This window comes from Myotis daubentonii, chromosome 2 (assembly GCF_963259705.1).
Source record: "Myotis daubentonii chromosome 2, mMyoDau2.1, whole genome shotgun sequence".
NCBI classification, from domain to species: domain Eukaryota; kingdom Metazoa; phylum Chordata; class Mammalia; order Chiroptera; family Vespertilionidae; genus Myotis; species Myotis daubentonii.
Genome location: NC_081841.1, coordinates 156,204,930 through 156,220,666, shown reverse-complemented (window position 1 = coordinate 156,220,666; position 15,737 = coordinate 156,204,930). Strand labels below are relative to the sequence as shown.

At 32.4% G+C, this 15,737-nt stretch overlaps 1 protein-coding gene across 1 annotated transcript in view; it reads left to right on the top strand.

Annotated features, from left to right (window-relative positions):
* Positions 1-15,403, top strand: part of KLHL1 (kelch like family member 1) — a 239,838-nt gene extending 224,435 nt beyond the window's left edge. Inside the window, exons 10-11 of the mRNA XM_059681208.1 lie at positions 7,123-7,294; positions 14,254-15,403. Coding sequence (XP_059537191.1) covers positions 7,123-7,294; positions 14,254-14,313 — 232 coding nt within the window. The 3' untranslated portion in view covers positions 14,314-15,403. The remainder of the gene's footprint in view (positions 1-7,122; positions 7,295-14,253) is intronic.
* Positions 15,404-15,737: the final 334 nt, after the last annotated feature.

The window sequence follows — 15,737 nt, the reverse complement described above, 5'->3', positions numbered from 1 at the left end:
GCCACCACTTGGTGGGATGTCCACTGAACAAGTTATTTAGAAAATGATAGACTTCCTTGCATTTATGTTTTATCAAGCCCACTCTCTTCTAAGATAATTCTAATAATTATTCAGGGTACATAATCCTATGTTTGAAATGGAAATAATTTTCTCTCCACATTTTAGTTTATTGCATATAGTTTTTTGGAAAAAACACTAAGTAATTGTAGTTCATATAATATATTTACCAAAATTTACAATTTCTGGCCATAAAATAAACCTCAATAAATTTCGAAGGTTGAAGTTTCACAGAGCATGTTCTCTGATCACAGGGGAATTGACCTAGAAATAAATAACAAAGACTTCTTTTTTTTTTTTTTTTCAAATGCTCAACAATTTGAAATTAGGCAATACCCTTGTAAATAGTATGTGGCTCCAACTAGAAAATATTTTTAATTGTGTAGTAATGAAGATATGATATATCAAATTCTGTGGAATGTAGCTAAAAATTCTTACAAACAAATATATAGATTTAAGTTCATTTATTTAACAAATTAAAAATCTGAAAGCAAAAATTTTAGCTTCAATCTCTAGAAATTATAATTACACTAAAAATAAAACAACAAATACAAGAGTGAAATAATAATGATAACATATCAATGAAATAGAAAAAATGCAATAGAGAGGATTTAAAAGAAACCTGAGTTGTTTATTATGAATATTTGCAATAAAATTTATAAGCTACTCACAAGGTTAACAAGAAAAAGATAAAAAGTAACTATAAAAAAATAAAAAAGCAAACTTCACTGTATATTATGCAGACTATACAGAGAATTTATTTATGTTTATACCATTATTTGAATTGTTAGCTGAAATGAACAAATGTATAGAAAAACATAATTTTATAAATATTATATATGAAGAAACAATAGAAAAAATAATGCTGACTAAACTCTCTCATGATAATAGATGCAAACATACAAAAGAAAAATTAGCAAATCAAACTTAGATAGAAATAAAAAGTATATCTCAATAAATTTGAGTTTATTCAACAAATACAAGATTAATTTAAAATAGAAAAGTTAATCAGCATAACTCAATACAGTAATAAATATAGGAATAAGTTCAAATGTAATGATAAAATGAAATATCCATTGCTGGGCCATCAAAGCTCAGTGGTTGAGTGTTGATCGATGAACCAGGAGGTCACAGTTCTATTCTAGGTCAGGGCACATGCTGGGGTTCCTGGCTCGATTCCCAGTGTGGGTGTGCAGGAGGCCAGGAGGAAGTCAATCAATGATTCTCTTTATCACTGACAGAGTTTCTATCCCTCTCTCTTCCTGTCTGAAATCAATAAAAATATATTTAAAAACTAAATACCCATTATAATAAAAACTCTCACCAAATTTGGAAGTAAGATTAATACAAAAATTGATAGTCAAGTTGATAGTCAAATATTAAAATACTAGAGGCCTGGTGCATGAAATTTGTGCATGGGTAGGGTCCCTAGGCTGGGCCAGCCATCAGGGCCAATCAGGGCTTCCCTTCCCCGGCTGCCAGCTACCAGCTGGGGCCTTCCTTCGTTCCACGCCACCCCCTGGTGGTCAGCGCATGTCATAGTGAGCGATTGAACTCCTGGTCTCCTGGTTGAACTCCCAAGGGCACATTTTGCATATTAAATATATATATATATATAATTAAGTATATATATATATATATATATATATATATATATATAATATATATTATTTTGAAGTTTTTATTAGATTGAGAACAAAGTTCCTGTCAATACAATTGTTCTTCAACAGTTTAATAGAGTAATTAACTATTGGTAAGGCAATAAAGGGAAAGAAAATAACACTTGCAAAGGAATGAACAAAAACTGTCAATATTCAAGCTTGCATGATAAATATCTAATGATAATCTAAACAAAATCTAAGCAGAAACTATTTGAGTAAATGAGTGAATTAATAAGGTTGCTATATAGTCAGTCAATATATAAAATTAAGTGTATTTCTACATGTAAGCACTAAATAACAAAATTAATGTATAAAATTACCATTGAAATAAGTTTAAAATATCTAGCAATAAATACTAAAGAAAAAATAAAACATTATTGAGAAAAGCTTAAAAAGTTTTAAATAAATGGAAGGGAATGCCATTCTTATGGATTAGAAGATTGAAAATTATAAGAAGGTGAATTCTACTCTAAATTGACTATAGGTATAATGCAGTCCTTATTAAATTATAAACACTTGTGGGTTGTGATTGTGGGTATATACATTGAAAATGTGATCCTATGATTTAAATAAAAATAATGAGTCTGAAATCCCAAGAAAACCTTAAAGGAGAAGTAGATATTAAGAATAATTATAAAGTCACTTTGATAATCTCATGATACCTATTATGATGTCAGTTTACAGGAAAAATAAATTATTTTATTTTCACTCATAATTCACAAATAATTTATTGAAATCAATTCAAATATAGATTGCATAATTATTTTACTAGAAATCTAAAGACTGCTCTTTCGGTTATTTTATTTTTCTTTTACTTTTTCTTTGCTTCCTTACTTGTTTTTGTTTAATAGGAAAACCTACCTGGCTACAAGCCATTTCTGTGTTGTTAATTTGCTTTGTAGCTGAAAATTAGCTGTATAAATTTAGGAAAATGGACATTTTCAATTCTATTTGCTATCAAAATAATGCTTTTATATTTAAAACAATTTCCCTTTAAATATTTTAAGATTGATTCTTATCCTTAAACTTTAGAAATGACCATGTTTGAAAATGAAAGGTACCTGAAAAACTTCAATAGTGATTTTCAATGAGAAACTAACTTTTGTTCTCTAACTGCTGTATGCCTTCAGCAAATGTTCACTTTGCAGCCAATTTTAGCCACAGTGTATGTATACAGTGCTTCTCTTGCTTGAGGGCTAGAAACTTTAATAGAGTTCCTGATGCAGAGCTCATACTCTGACCATGAGGGCCAAGGTGAAGCATAGGAAAGGAAGAGAGCCTAAATATAAAAGGCAGCCCCTGCCTTTCCCTTTTTTTTTTTTTTTGATGAACAGGAAACCAGAGACCTACTTCCCTAAATGCTTAGAACTAAATCTTGTCAAAAACCAGAAATGACAGTGACAGAGTTCACTATTAGTAATTGTTTGAAAAATGCTTATATATCTGTGAATCCTTCCCTCAGCTAAAACAAACTAACAAATATTTGTTTCATTTTTGGGGTAGCAGGCTGAGAGGTGAATTTATAAAACTCTTAATACAGGAAAATCAATTTAAAGTTATTAATGTGAAAAAGTATAATTATTAGCAGATAATTTTGAATTTATGGGATTACTTTTTAAATATAAGGGAAAGAGCATTTGTTTGGGAGGAGAGAAGGTTGTACTTGGTTTTTGTTTTGTTTTTGTTTGTTTTTTTCTAATAATATATAAATTTAAATATAATCAACATTGCCAGTTATTAATTATAAAAGATTGTATTACACATGTAAAGTATATCATCTACCACTAATGAGAGGTACATCTAATTCAAAAATTTAGATTTTATAAAAGAATGCACTAGATTTTTAAAATTCTCTTCAGGAATGTTTTTAAAATATAAAAGAAATGATATCTATTTCTAAACGTAGGATATTATCTTTAAAGTGTATAGAACACCCTAGTGTGTTCTTACTTTATCCTGGAATATGAATATTTGAGAATTTTTTTGGCATTTGAATTTCACTTGAAGATTTGTAAGCTTTCAGAAATTCCTTTATTATTGTTTAGTGTATTACTGTTAGCTGTTTTCTCAGTTCTTCTGCTTTTTTGCAAAGTGATAAATGAAGTCTGCTTTGTAGACAAGCTGCTGGAAAGAATTCTGTAGTGCTGAATAAAAATTAATTGAGGACTAAAATATGACTTCAGAAAAAGCAGTTTAAGTGAATTGATTGTGACAAAAGCCAGATTGGATTCTATTGAAGAATGAATAAAATAAAAGAATGTTCACTGTTCACTGAAATTAAAGTATATTTTACATTCTTCCTTTTAAAGTTATATCTACAATAATTTCCTGACAAACAAAAAGAAAACAATACAATATATTCCCCTATACTCATTACCCAGTTTTAACAACCACCACCAATCTGTCATTTATGTTTCATTCATTCACCTTCGCTGTCCTTTCCTTTTTCATTTGCATTATGTTAAGTAAATTATTCAAGATGTCATTTTTGCTGAATATATTTCTGATTTCACCCCAGAAACAAGTGAATAAAATAATCAGAACTTTATATTTGAACATAATCACAATGTCATTATCACAACTAATAGAAACTTCAATAATGTCTTATTAAACTCTGATGCCCAAAATTAAAATTTCCGAAACGTCTCAAACATCTTTTAATAGTTGGTCTGTTTAAATTGAGATCCAAATAAGGTCCATTCATTTTGTTATGTTTTTAAGTCACATTTAATTTATTCATAGTTACTTCTTATTTATTTATTATTACTGTTATTTTTTTAATTGAAAAACTCAGTTATCCTGTGCATATTCTACTTTATAGATTGTACTATTTCACTCCTTGTGGTGTCTTTTCTTCTCTATCTACTTATTTTTGGTCCTCATTAAAAATATATTTACAAATGTCAAAATATCCATGTTATAAATTTAAATATTGTAAAGAAGATTATGATGGCATAGATTGTGTCTGTGTTTGTGTGTCTATATATGTCTGTGTCTCTTTGTGATGGTTGCATTTATTAATTGCTGCATGTAAAATCGCATTTTTATTTGCTAGATAGCCTGTGCTTTAAGGTGGTCCTGGTTTTGCAAGCATTCAACTAGTCTCTCATTTTATAGACTGTCCCAACTTCTTCAACCAAGGAGTGTAATTGCATGTAATATCTTGAGTAAGATGAATATTCTCTATAAAATATAAATTACAGATCCTTAGGGTCCTTCCAATCATTTGTTATAACAACCTTTTTTATTTCTAATAAACTATAGGTGAGTTTTTTTGGCTTGTTTTTTTTGTGTTTGTTTCTTTGTTTTAAAAGTTTGTGGGTTGAAACTTTCAATTAGTGAAAAACAAGATTGAATCAGAAAGACAGAGTATATTTGCTGTGTTTGTAAACAAAAAACAACAACAAAAAATTTCATTCAGTCCCCACCCCTTATCTTATTGATGACACTGTTAAGGTTTAAGGCTTGCTCAGTGACATGGGCTGTGAAAGAATTCACAACTAAGAGAAAAGATGCAGAGAGGAAATTTATTTTCTTTTTCAAGGGAGTAAAGAGCCAAGTATTGCTAGTCAATACAGGGCAGAGAACAAAGGGAGTCTGCGTTGTTCAGCAGTTGCTAACCAAAAAGGAAGGGAGGGGAATGGTGTTGAAGTTGAGCAGACACCAGAAGGGTTGTCTTGGAAAGTTATAGTTTATTTCCCAGGAGACAGTCCAGCAGATATTCTAAGGAGGTGCCTTATCAGTATTTTTTCCAAACCTGTAAAACAAGCTTAGACCAAAAGTTATAAAGAGTTCAAAAGGGAAATAAATCTGTTTGAAGGGGAGAGAGAAAGGAAGGAGAAGATGAGAAGGAGCAAATTATTCTGAAGCTGTTAAAACAGCAGTGAGGAGTTGGATGGAAGAATGTAGCCTTGAGAGTAGCTTATTTTATCCTTTAGTTTTAACAGAGGAGTCAACAATCTTGGAGTTTAATTACCAGGTGCTTCTCCTAAGTTGTGCAAGGCCACAGCAATGAAAAAGAAAGGCCTATTTGCTGTCCTTACAGATACTATTACAGATGTCACCATTTTCCCCCCACTTGCCCACCTCCACCCAGCTTCCGCCTCCCCACACCTTTGTATTTACTCTGCTGAGTTTTACTTCTTAGTAGCTTTCTTGTTCCTGTATCTGAACCTATAGTGGCAAATTAAAGGCAAACAGGTGGTTTAAGAATTCATTTTATTTTTGCTGAAGTAAAGCTCATTAACTAAAGCATTCTTCAGATTTTTGTTACCCTAAAATATAAAATATCTGTATTTGCTATATGGTAATCAAACTTTCTGAAAATCAGATTAATTTTGGTTTAAATTAAGCAATAATAATATACTCTGGTTTCTCTTCAGATCGCATAAATCTTTCGCCTTTTACTAAATTAAGCAATAATAATTTATATTCCCTATTTCATTCTTTTGATTTACCAAAGTCTCCCTTATGGAAAATCCTGAGTTATGTCACTAAAATATAGCTCTGTTCATGCTGTAATTATTTTCCCAAGTTGCAAAGGCTCCCTATTTTCCTATTGAGAAAACACAAAACACCTTCTTACTCTGGGAATCAAACATCCATAAGTTGATCACAAAACACCTTGCCCTGGTTGGTGTGGCTCAGTTGGCTGAGCATCCTCTTGTGCACCCAAAGGTCACTGGTTAGATTCCTGGTCAGGGCACATGCCCAGGTTGTGGGCTGGATCCCTAGTAAGGGCTGTGCAGGGGGCAGCTGATCATGTTTATTTCACATTGCTGTCTCTCCCTCTCTTTCTTTAACCCCCTTACCCCCTCTCTCAAATCAATAAAAACATATTTAAAAAAACAAAAAAACACTCACTTTTTTGGCACTCTTTCATACATTCTTAAGCTTAGCCATACTGCACACCCACTTTCCTGGAAGCTGTTTATGCATTTTTATTAACACGTCAGTACTTTTACACAACTTTTTATATATAGTAAACTTAGGCTAGACTTTCAGACCTGATTTAATGGATACTTTAATAGTGAAGTATTGCATACTTCTCTCAGACTTTTAACAATTACTTCTGTTTCTTTACCATAACACTTTGCTTATGCTGTGGCAAATAGTTATTTGTATATCTGACTTCCTCAAGAAAATAAACTATTTTCATACTCATTTTGTTAGATGAGTTTGCAGTTATATAAATAAGAGTCTAGGTATATGTTTTAAATACCTTAAAGTTTAGAGAGCCAGACATTGTGGATATTAGCTCTTGAACATCTGCTCAAAAAATTTAGCTTTTAGGAAAAAAAACGAAATCACAATTTTGTTTTCCATGGCTTTCTTTTGTGTGGGCATCATCCATATAGTAAAAGTTGAGTATGTTAGACTATGTCCTATTATCTTTACATTTTAGGTATGATCCCAAAACAGACACCTGGACCACCGTGGCTCCTTTGAGTATGCCCAGAGATGCTGTTGGAGTTTGTCTCCTTGGTGACCGATTATACGCTGTCGGTGGCTATGATGGGCAGACATACCTCAACACCATGGAATCCTATGATCCACAAACTAATGAGTGGACACAGGTAAGGTTGTTGCCAGCATACTTTACTTCAAATATAAGAATGAACTTCACTTAGTTTCTTTGGAGGAGAAGGATACATACAGTAATCTACCTACTCAAATTACTCTGAAGCCAAAGTGACTGATTTAATCTATTGTGTTTATTTTGTAAAAGTTCATTAAATTACATGTTGTTGTGCACTTTTCTCTCATGTACTCTATACTTGAATAAAATTTATATTAAAAAGTGACATTCATGTTTCCACTTCATTATAAATAATTATAGGAACTGAATGATAATTAGCTAAAGCAAAAATACATGTAGAATATATTGATCCACAAAACCCTAACCTCAGAATATTTGATTTTAGAGATAAAGAGGGTGGAAGCCTACAGAAATCAACTTTCTGCCTCCCATTTCTGCTTGACTATGTTAGGTCTATTGTTACCTGTTGCAGATACATTTTCCATGGGTGGAAACTCCAAGTAGCAATACTCAGCCATAAAAGATTAAATAAAAGAACTATTTGATTGATAAAAAAACAAATAGCAAAGGGCTCTGAATGGTCTGTCATTTATAAAACATTCATCCCTGGATAATCATTTTGGCCCGAAAGATGGAGTGAAATGGTTGGCTGATCTTAGGTGAGGGGTTATCCTTGACTCAGCTCCCATTTTAGTAATATAGCTAAAGAATTTGTGCTGGTGTGTATGAGTGTTGGGGGGAAATGAGACTAGAGCAACTTAATTATAGTAAAAAATACCTTGTGCTTTATAACTACTATGTCATTGCTTGTAATGGTGAAAATGGATATAATATTCTCAGACTGGTGTCCTCATATTCAATTTCTCCTTTCTTCCCCTTATTTCTTTTCCAATATCTCTATTATCTCACTCCTTTATCAGAAATCTAAAAGCAAAACACTGTACAAACAAACAACAAACCTTTTCCATTAATGGGTGAGGTGAATTTCCAAAGCCTTATTTACTTGAAGCAGAAAAATAACTTCATCTCTCACCTTTCTGGGTGAAAGGTTTTATTTTTTGGTCACAGAAATTGACTAAAATTTATCTGAAAAACTTGAATAATGCTTAAAGTAAATTTCTTTTAAAAATATCTACTTTTAAAGATACATCACTCCCTTGATTTTCCCAGTTTAGAAATATGTTCACACACAGTATTTAGATAGGTTGCATTTAAGTACAAACCCAAATTCATAGCAAACAGGCTAAGGTACCTGGCTATGAATCTCACTCCTCTCTATGAGAAAGCTCTTTGATTCCAATGAGGATAGATGAAATTCACTAAGGAGGAAGAAAGAAGGTAGAATGAAGGAAAGAAGGGGAAGTATTTGAAGAAATAGGTACCATGATTTTTGTATACTTTAATTTGTGAGAGAAGAAGCATTCCTTCTCCAAAAAGAAGAAAATATTGAAATTTTAATCATTATTGCACTAAAATATTAGAGGATATACTTTAAATTCTTATCTTTCAGAGATCCTAGTGTTTACCCAAGGAATATTGCATGAATTAATGATTGTTGATTTGCTAAGGAAATGTACCAGTTCAATGGTATACATTTATTTATTTATTTATTTATTTATTTATTTATTTATTTAAAATATATTTTATTGATTTCAGAGAGGAAGGAGAGGGAGAGTTAGAAACATCGATGATGAGAGAGAATAATTGATTGGCTGCCACCTGCACTCCTCCAACTGGGGATCGAGCCCACAACTGGGGCATGTGCCTTTGACCAGAATCAAACCTGGGACCCTTGAGTCCACAGGCAAAGGCTCTATCCATTGAGCAAAACCGGCTAGGGCCAATGGTATACTTTTTTAAATTTGCCACTTTTACAAATGAACATTAAGTAAAGGAAGTTAATTGGCATATAAATGAGATAGTATATCTTTTATTATATACTAGAGCAGCGGTTCTCAACCTGTGGGTTGCGACCCCTTTGGGGGTCGAACGACCCTTTCACAGGGGTCACCTAAGACCATTAGAAAACACATATATAAGTTCATAATGTTTTTGTGATTAATCACTATGCTTTAATTATTTTCATTTTGTAGCAATGAAAATACATCCTGCATATCAGATATTTACATTATGATTCATAACAGTAGCAAAATTACAATTATGAAGTAGCAACGGAAATAACTTTATGGTTGGGGTCACCACAATATGAGGAACTGTATTAAAGGGTCACGGCATTAGGAAGGTTGAGAACCACTGTACTAGAGCAGTGATGGCGAACCTATGACACGCGTGTCAAAGGTGACACGCGAACTCATTTTTTGGTTGATTTTTCTTTATTAAATGGCATTTAAATATATAAAATAAATATCAAAAATATAAATCTTTGTTTTACTATGGTTGCAAATATCAAAAAATTTCTATATGTGACATGGCACCAGAGTTAAGTTAGGGTTTTTCAAAATGCTGACACGCCGAGCTCAAAAGGTTCGCCATCACTGGTACTAGAGGCTCAGTGCATAAAATTTGTGAACTCAAGGTGGGGGGGTTGGGGGGGGGTGTCCCTCAGCCCAGCCTTCGCCCTCTTGGGAGCCCTTAAGGGATGTCAGTTGGATATCGTTAGCTCTGCCGAGGAGGTGGAAGAGGCTCCCGCCACTGCGGCTGCACTCACCAGCCAGGAGCTGGGCTTCTGGCCGAGCAGCACTGCCCCTGTGGGAGCTCACTGATCACCGGGGGCAGTTCCTGCATTGAGCATCTCCCCCAGGTGGTCAGTGCATGTCATAGCAACTGGTCTTTCCACCGTTTGGTAGATTTACATCTTAGCCTTTTATTATATAGAACTAGAGACCCAATACACAAAATTCATGCAAGAGTAGGCCTTCCTTTCTCCAGCTGCTGACACCAGCTTCCCTCTGGCACCCAGGACCCGGGCTTCCTTTGTAGGCCCAGCTTCATCTGGAAGGTGGCCCGCAAGAACGTCCAGAAGGACATCTGGTCTAATTAGGATATTATGCTTTTATTATTACAAATAAATAATAATATGCCATTACGCTTATCATTCTTTTAAAATTGAAATCAAAATAATATATGTAGTAATAATAGCTAAAAGCCTCCTAAAAGACCACTTTCCCTCATCTGTATTTTATAACACTCTTTTGGATCATATAATATCTTACAAATAGCAAAGTGCCATTTAAAATATTTTATTTAATATAATAAACATTCACGTTAAAACTCTTAAATTTTTTAAAATTTGCATTCATATCATTTTATTACTTGTATTTTAAGACTCTTGAAGGACCATCATCAGACCCACATGAGAGCCCTTTGAAAATTTTCAAGATTTCAGGCCACTAGAAAAAAATGCTATATTTGCTAACTAAATAATTCCTATTACTTTCCCTTCACTTAGCCCATAAATGTATAAAATTGTTTATCCCATTTATTATCAGTACCCCACAATGGATAGGTATTAAAATAAACAAGCAAACTATATTTAAAAATTCAAGAATATATATTTTGAAAACTCAAGATAGCTTCTGGAAATAATGGAAATAGATTGGGAACAATTGCCAGATTCATATTACTTAGTTTTACAGAGAATGCATGCATGCATGTAGGTGTGTTTTAAATAAATTTGATTTTGTCATTTAATATTAAGTTTATTTCTTTCATTTGACTTGAAAAACAATATGTGTATTTTAAGACAAATTAAAAAATAAAAAGTGAGCTTTACTCTTGGTCTGTATAAAATCACCCTTCCATGTTTTCTCTAGTTACATGGTCAGAGTATTGTTATGCTGTATCCACCTGCAGCTGTAAAGAAACAAAGATAGTGTAGCATTTTATTGCCATGTCTCCAAGGACGAGCAGAGTGGCTGGCATGGAGTAAGAGATATGGGAATGTTTCTTATATAAATTGAAAATGATTGCTGAAAATCAGTTTGCTTTTTATGAATTGGTTTACTTCAGATATATAAGATATTGTGAATAGTTTCCAGAAAAGCTGGTGAAATATCTACACCCTGAGCTGATTGTTTGTTTGTTTGTTTGTTTGTTTGTTTGTTTGTTTGTTTTCCAATTGGTTCTGTGGTCAACTTTTCTAGTTATCATCTAAAATTGGAAGCTATATCCCTGGAGGGATAGCAGGGCAGATTTCAAATAAATAGATACATTTGAGCCAAGGTGGAAAGGGGGTAAAGCTCTCTTAAATATTTAAAATGTATATATGTAGGATATATCAAATGCTTAAAACAGCATGATAAATTCTGTGGCTAGGGAAATACTTAGCACTATGATCGAACTTAAGTGTGTAGGATACAGAAATCTTCCTTCAGAAAATGATATGTAGAATGAAGGCTGACAGGTGAAAAATAGTTCACCAAATGAAAATATGGGGAGTGGCTTAAGGAACAGCATTTGTGAAGCGCCACAGGAAGGAGGACATGTGGCATGTTACATTGAGCAAGAAAGGAATTGGTAAGCAGTAAGTTGGGAGAGATAAACAGGGTCTGTGTGATCTAGGGATAGACACCATGTCATAGAAGTTTGATTTTACAGTAATACTGAAGACAGGTTAATAGAGAATTTTAAGCATGAAAAGTAAATAATCAGAATTGAGTTTTAAAAGGGTTGCATTTGACAGGATATAAAAAAAATTGGTTCAGAGAAAGCAAGATTAGTGTTAGAGAAATATGTTAGGAAGATATTTTACTAATCCACTTTAAGATGGAAAAATTCCCCTTCTCTTCCAGTTTCTTTGGCTTATCTAATAATTAAATTGACATAAACAGATTAAAGGAGTGAACAAATGCAATATGTATTTATAGGGTTCCCGTAAATATGAGACTCAGAGAAGTGACCAAAGCAGAAAGCTTTTTTACTGTTTAGAAACAAAAACAATAAATCTGTGAAGAATTGACAAGACAAAGGGACTTGGGCTTGGGCTAGTAAATTGATGAAGAAGTGACAAGGTTTGTGTATACAGACTTTTGGGGCCTAAAGTCTCTATCTCTGGTGATAAGAATATTTTCTACCCTCCTGGTACAAGGTGGGTACCATGAACATGGGACCTTTATCTTCCTGATTTCAGGGTGACAAAGGAGTGTCCCTCCTACAACGCTAGTCTCTCAAGTGGCTTTAATTTAAATTAAACAATAGTAAAAGTGAAATATCTTGGGGTGGCATATTCTTCTCCTTTTTATACTCAGGTTAAAATTGTAACCTGAATTAGGGTGAAGACTCTCATGGAAATGAGTGTAAATAGTTGGTCATAGTTGAGCATTCAGATATAAGGTTGAGTGAGATACAGTTAAGGGACACAGATATGCTCCAGGTTTTGTTTTGTTTTTTTTGAGCAGAGTGGTGTCATTCACTGAGATAGAAATCACACTAGGAATAGCTCATTTAACAAAAATAAAAAAAGATCAGAGATTCATTTTTTATACACACAAATATGCCTGTATAGAAACATAGATGTAGATGTCGGTATAAAATGAAGCTCTTCACTTTGTCTAAAAACTATGCACAATTTTCTCAGCATTAAAAGAACATCGGAGGATATTTGGAAAACTGCAAAAAATATGACTACCCAGTACTTATCCCTTTCCTATGTAGTGGTGGGACTTAAGCACATATATTTTGTAAGAGTTCTTCAGATGACTCTGATGTCAAACAAGACCCGAAAATCATTGGAAACAAAAGAGAGATAATGGAAAGTGTGTGCACCTTGGAGTCAGGTGCACTTTAATTTGTATACATTGATGTTTTGGGTTTCCATATTGTCTCTGGACATTCCATTCACACACCTGGCATACGAAGATGACAACACATGATGAGATTATGCAGGCGATTGTGATGACCTATAAAAATTATTCTTAACACAATATACTATCAATAAATTCGCATGCCCCTTTTCTCTTCTCATTTTGAGCAGTTAACTATATTAAAGACAAGAAATGTTACATAAAATATATTTTTTTAAAAATAATGTATTAAATGAAAAGAATATAAAATGCCATATGGGAATTTTTTTTAACCTACAAAGGGGTGGCAAGAATAAATAAATACATTTAAAGAACTAGTAGATAATGGTGGTAATTTTCATATTTAGAGAGTAAGACTATGTCCTTTCTCAATAAGATAATGTTTGTGATCTGAGGTTATTATGCTCTTAGCTATTTTATTTCTTATATTTTATTCTTTTTCTTTTCAGGTTGATATAATATCTAGCAATTTCTAGTCTTCTTTGATATTTTTAAGTACATAAATTATTCTTAGAAAACTGTAATAAAAATCACTGATATCAAAAAGCTCAAATTATCATAATCTTGGCTTACATCCATAGAATACATTTTATTACAACTTCTAAAAGTTAATGTTTTTAATATATTTCTAGCCAATTTCATATTCATGATTATTTTTAAAAATCTCAATTCTCATCTCAATGACCATCATAAGGTGGAATTCTTAAAATAAACCCTATACCAGTTGTAATTATGGCCTATTTATGACAAAATATTAAAGTCACTGCATTGTATGTCTAGGTTTAGGATGAATGAATAACACATTGAATTCAGTATAATATCAAGGGAAATAACTTCAAAATGATTTCAATAAGTATAATAGCTATTTCATCTAAAATGTATTCTAACCTATCACTATAAAATATCTTTACAAATATGTCCATGCAAGCTCCAGAATAAATCTTTGTTGGAAACTTCTAAAGCGGTTTTATTTCACTAGAAGTTATAAATTATTTTATTATTTTATTAAAAATCACATAAGCGATTACATATTTTAAGAATTTTAATATATAAATTATTTCTCTTTTATGAATGTCATTTTCATCATTTACATTTTTGTTGTACTACTTGTAGCTAAATTGGAAAATATAAAAATTATTTAGATTTCAATGCAGATAAGTGTATTAAATATATTAGAATTTGTATATTTTTTTAAAAAAGTAATTTCTTAAATTGTGTTTAATTGTTTCAACAGATGGCTTCCTTGAATATTGGGAGAGCAGGTGCCTGTGTAGTAGTCATCAAGCAACCTTGACTTATTTTTATTTGGAGAGATTTTATTTGCTGGAGTAGTTATTTTTATATCAGAGGGCAAGAATAAGAATTTCCTGAGATGCGAACTCTTCAAGAACAAGGATTTCTGCAGATTCACCTACTGATGTCAATTGAGGTAGAAGATCAAACAGAATTCTAGAAAATAAACTGCTATGGGAACAACATCTGGCCATGTATTAGCTCAGGAATGGTCATTGGTAATTTGTTTTGTATTATAGCATACAATAGCTGGAGTTACCAAAGGCTTGTTTTTCTTGAGCAATTAAAAGGAGAAACCAATATGTGTGACATGGATAATTTCATTATTTGTAATTGCTTGATAATATCTGACAATATTCAAGAGGTTGCCCAGTGTAGAAGACATGATATTTCCATCTGACAGAATCTGATTGGTTTACTGTTCTCCTAATCAGATATGGTCAGACCAGGAGGCAGAATTATGTTTTATAAAAACAAACATGTGTCTTCCTCATTTTCCTAACCTAACCTACAAGGATAATTAGAGAAACAGATTCATGCTTGGCTCAGACATTCAGAAGACAAACTGTCCTGCTAATCAAAGCTGCATATGCCATCAGAAGCGATGGTTGGTTTTTATTGCAACTGTATTAGTGACTTGAAGCTGGCAGACAAAAAGGATTGTTTCATTAGGCTATCACATTGCTTTGCTTTTTGGATACAATGAGCCAAACTATCAGTGCAATTACGGGCTTTTGCCTTATGTTGAGGTCGTAAGCATGGAAGCTAGTTATTCTGAGTGTTATTTATATATATATATCCATTGCATGTTGAAGTCTTTTAGAATTTCCTTTATAAAAAACAACAACTTAGAATTTTGAGACAGAAATCTAGGATCCATTCATTTGAAGTGTTAATAATCATTGTTAGAATGAAGGCAGACTTCAGATTTTCATTCCCCACTTTTCAAACTTGTTACATTGATATGCATATTATTTTATGCCAAATGTTTGTCATTGTTTACCGCATAAAGTGGAAACATTACACAATGTCTTTAATAGATCCATGTAAATTTTAAATACAATTAATAAATGATAGAAAATTTGCTTTTATCAGTGTATCATTCTTCAATCAAGAAAGATAGGCAATTTTTATTGTTTAACTTTTCAAAATTCAAGAAGTTTATATCTCCATCCTAACATGTTTATTTCCTCCTAAATGCTATGCTTACAAAAATGCAATCTTTTTTTTTTTTTAAATTCTAACCCAGGATACCTTATTATTGTTTTTAAAGAGAGAGGAAGGGAGAGGGAAAGAGAGAGAAACATCTATGTGAGAAACAAATTGATTGCCTCTCAACTGGGAATTAAACCTACAACCTGGGTATGTGCCTTAATTGGGAATTAAGCTCACGACCTTTTGGTATATGGGACAATTATGCTCTAA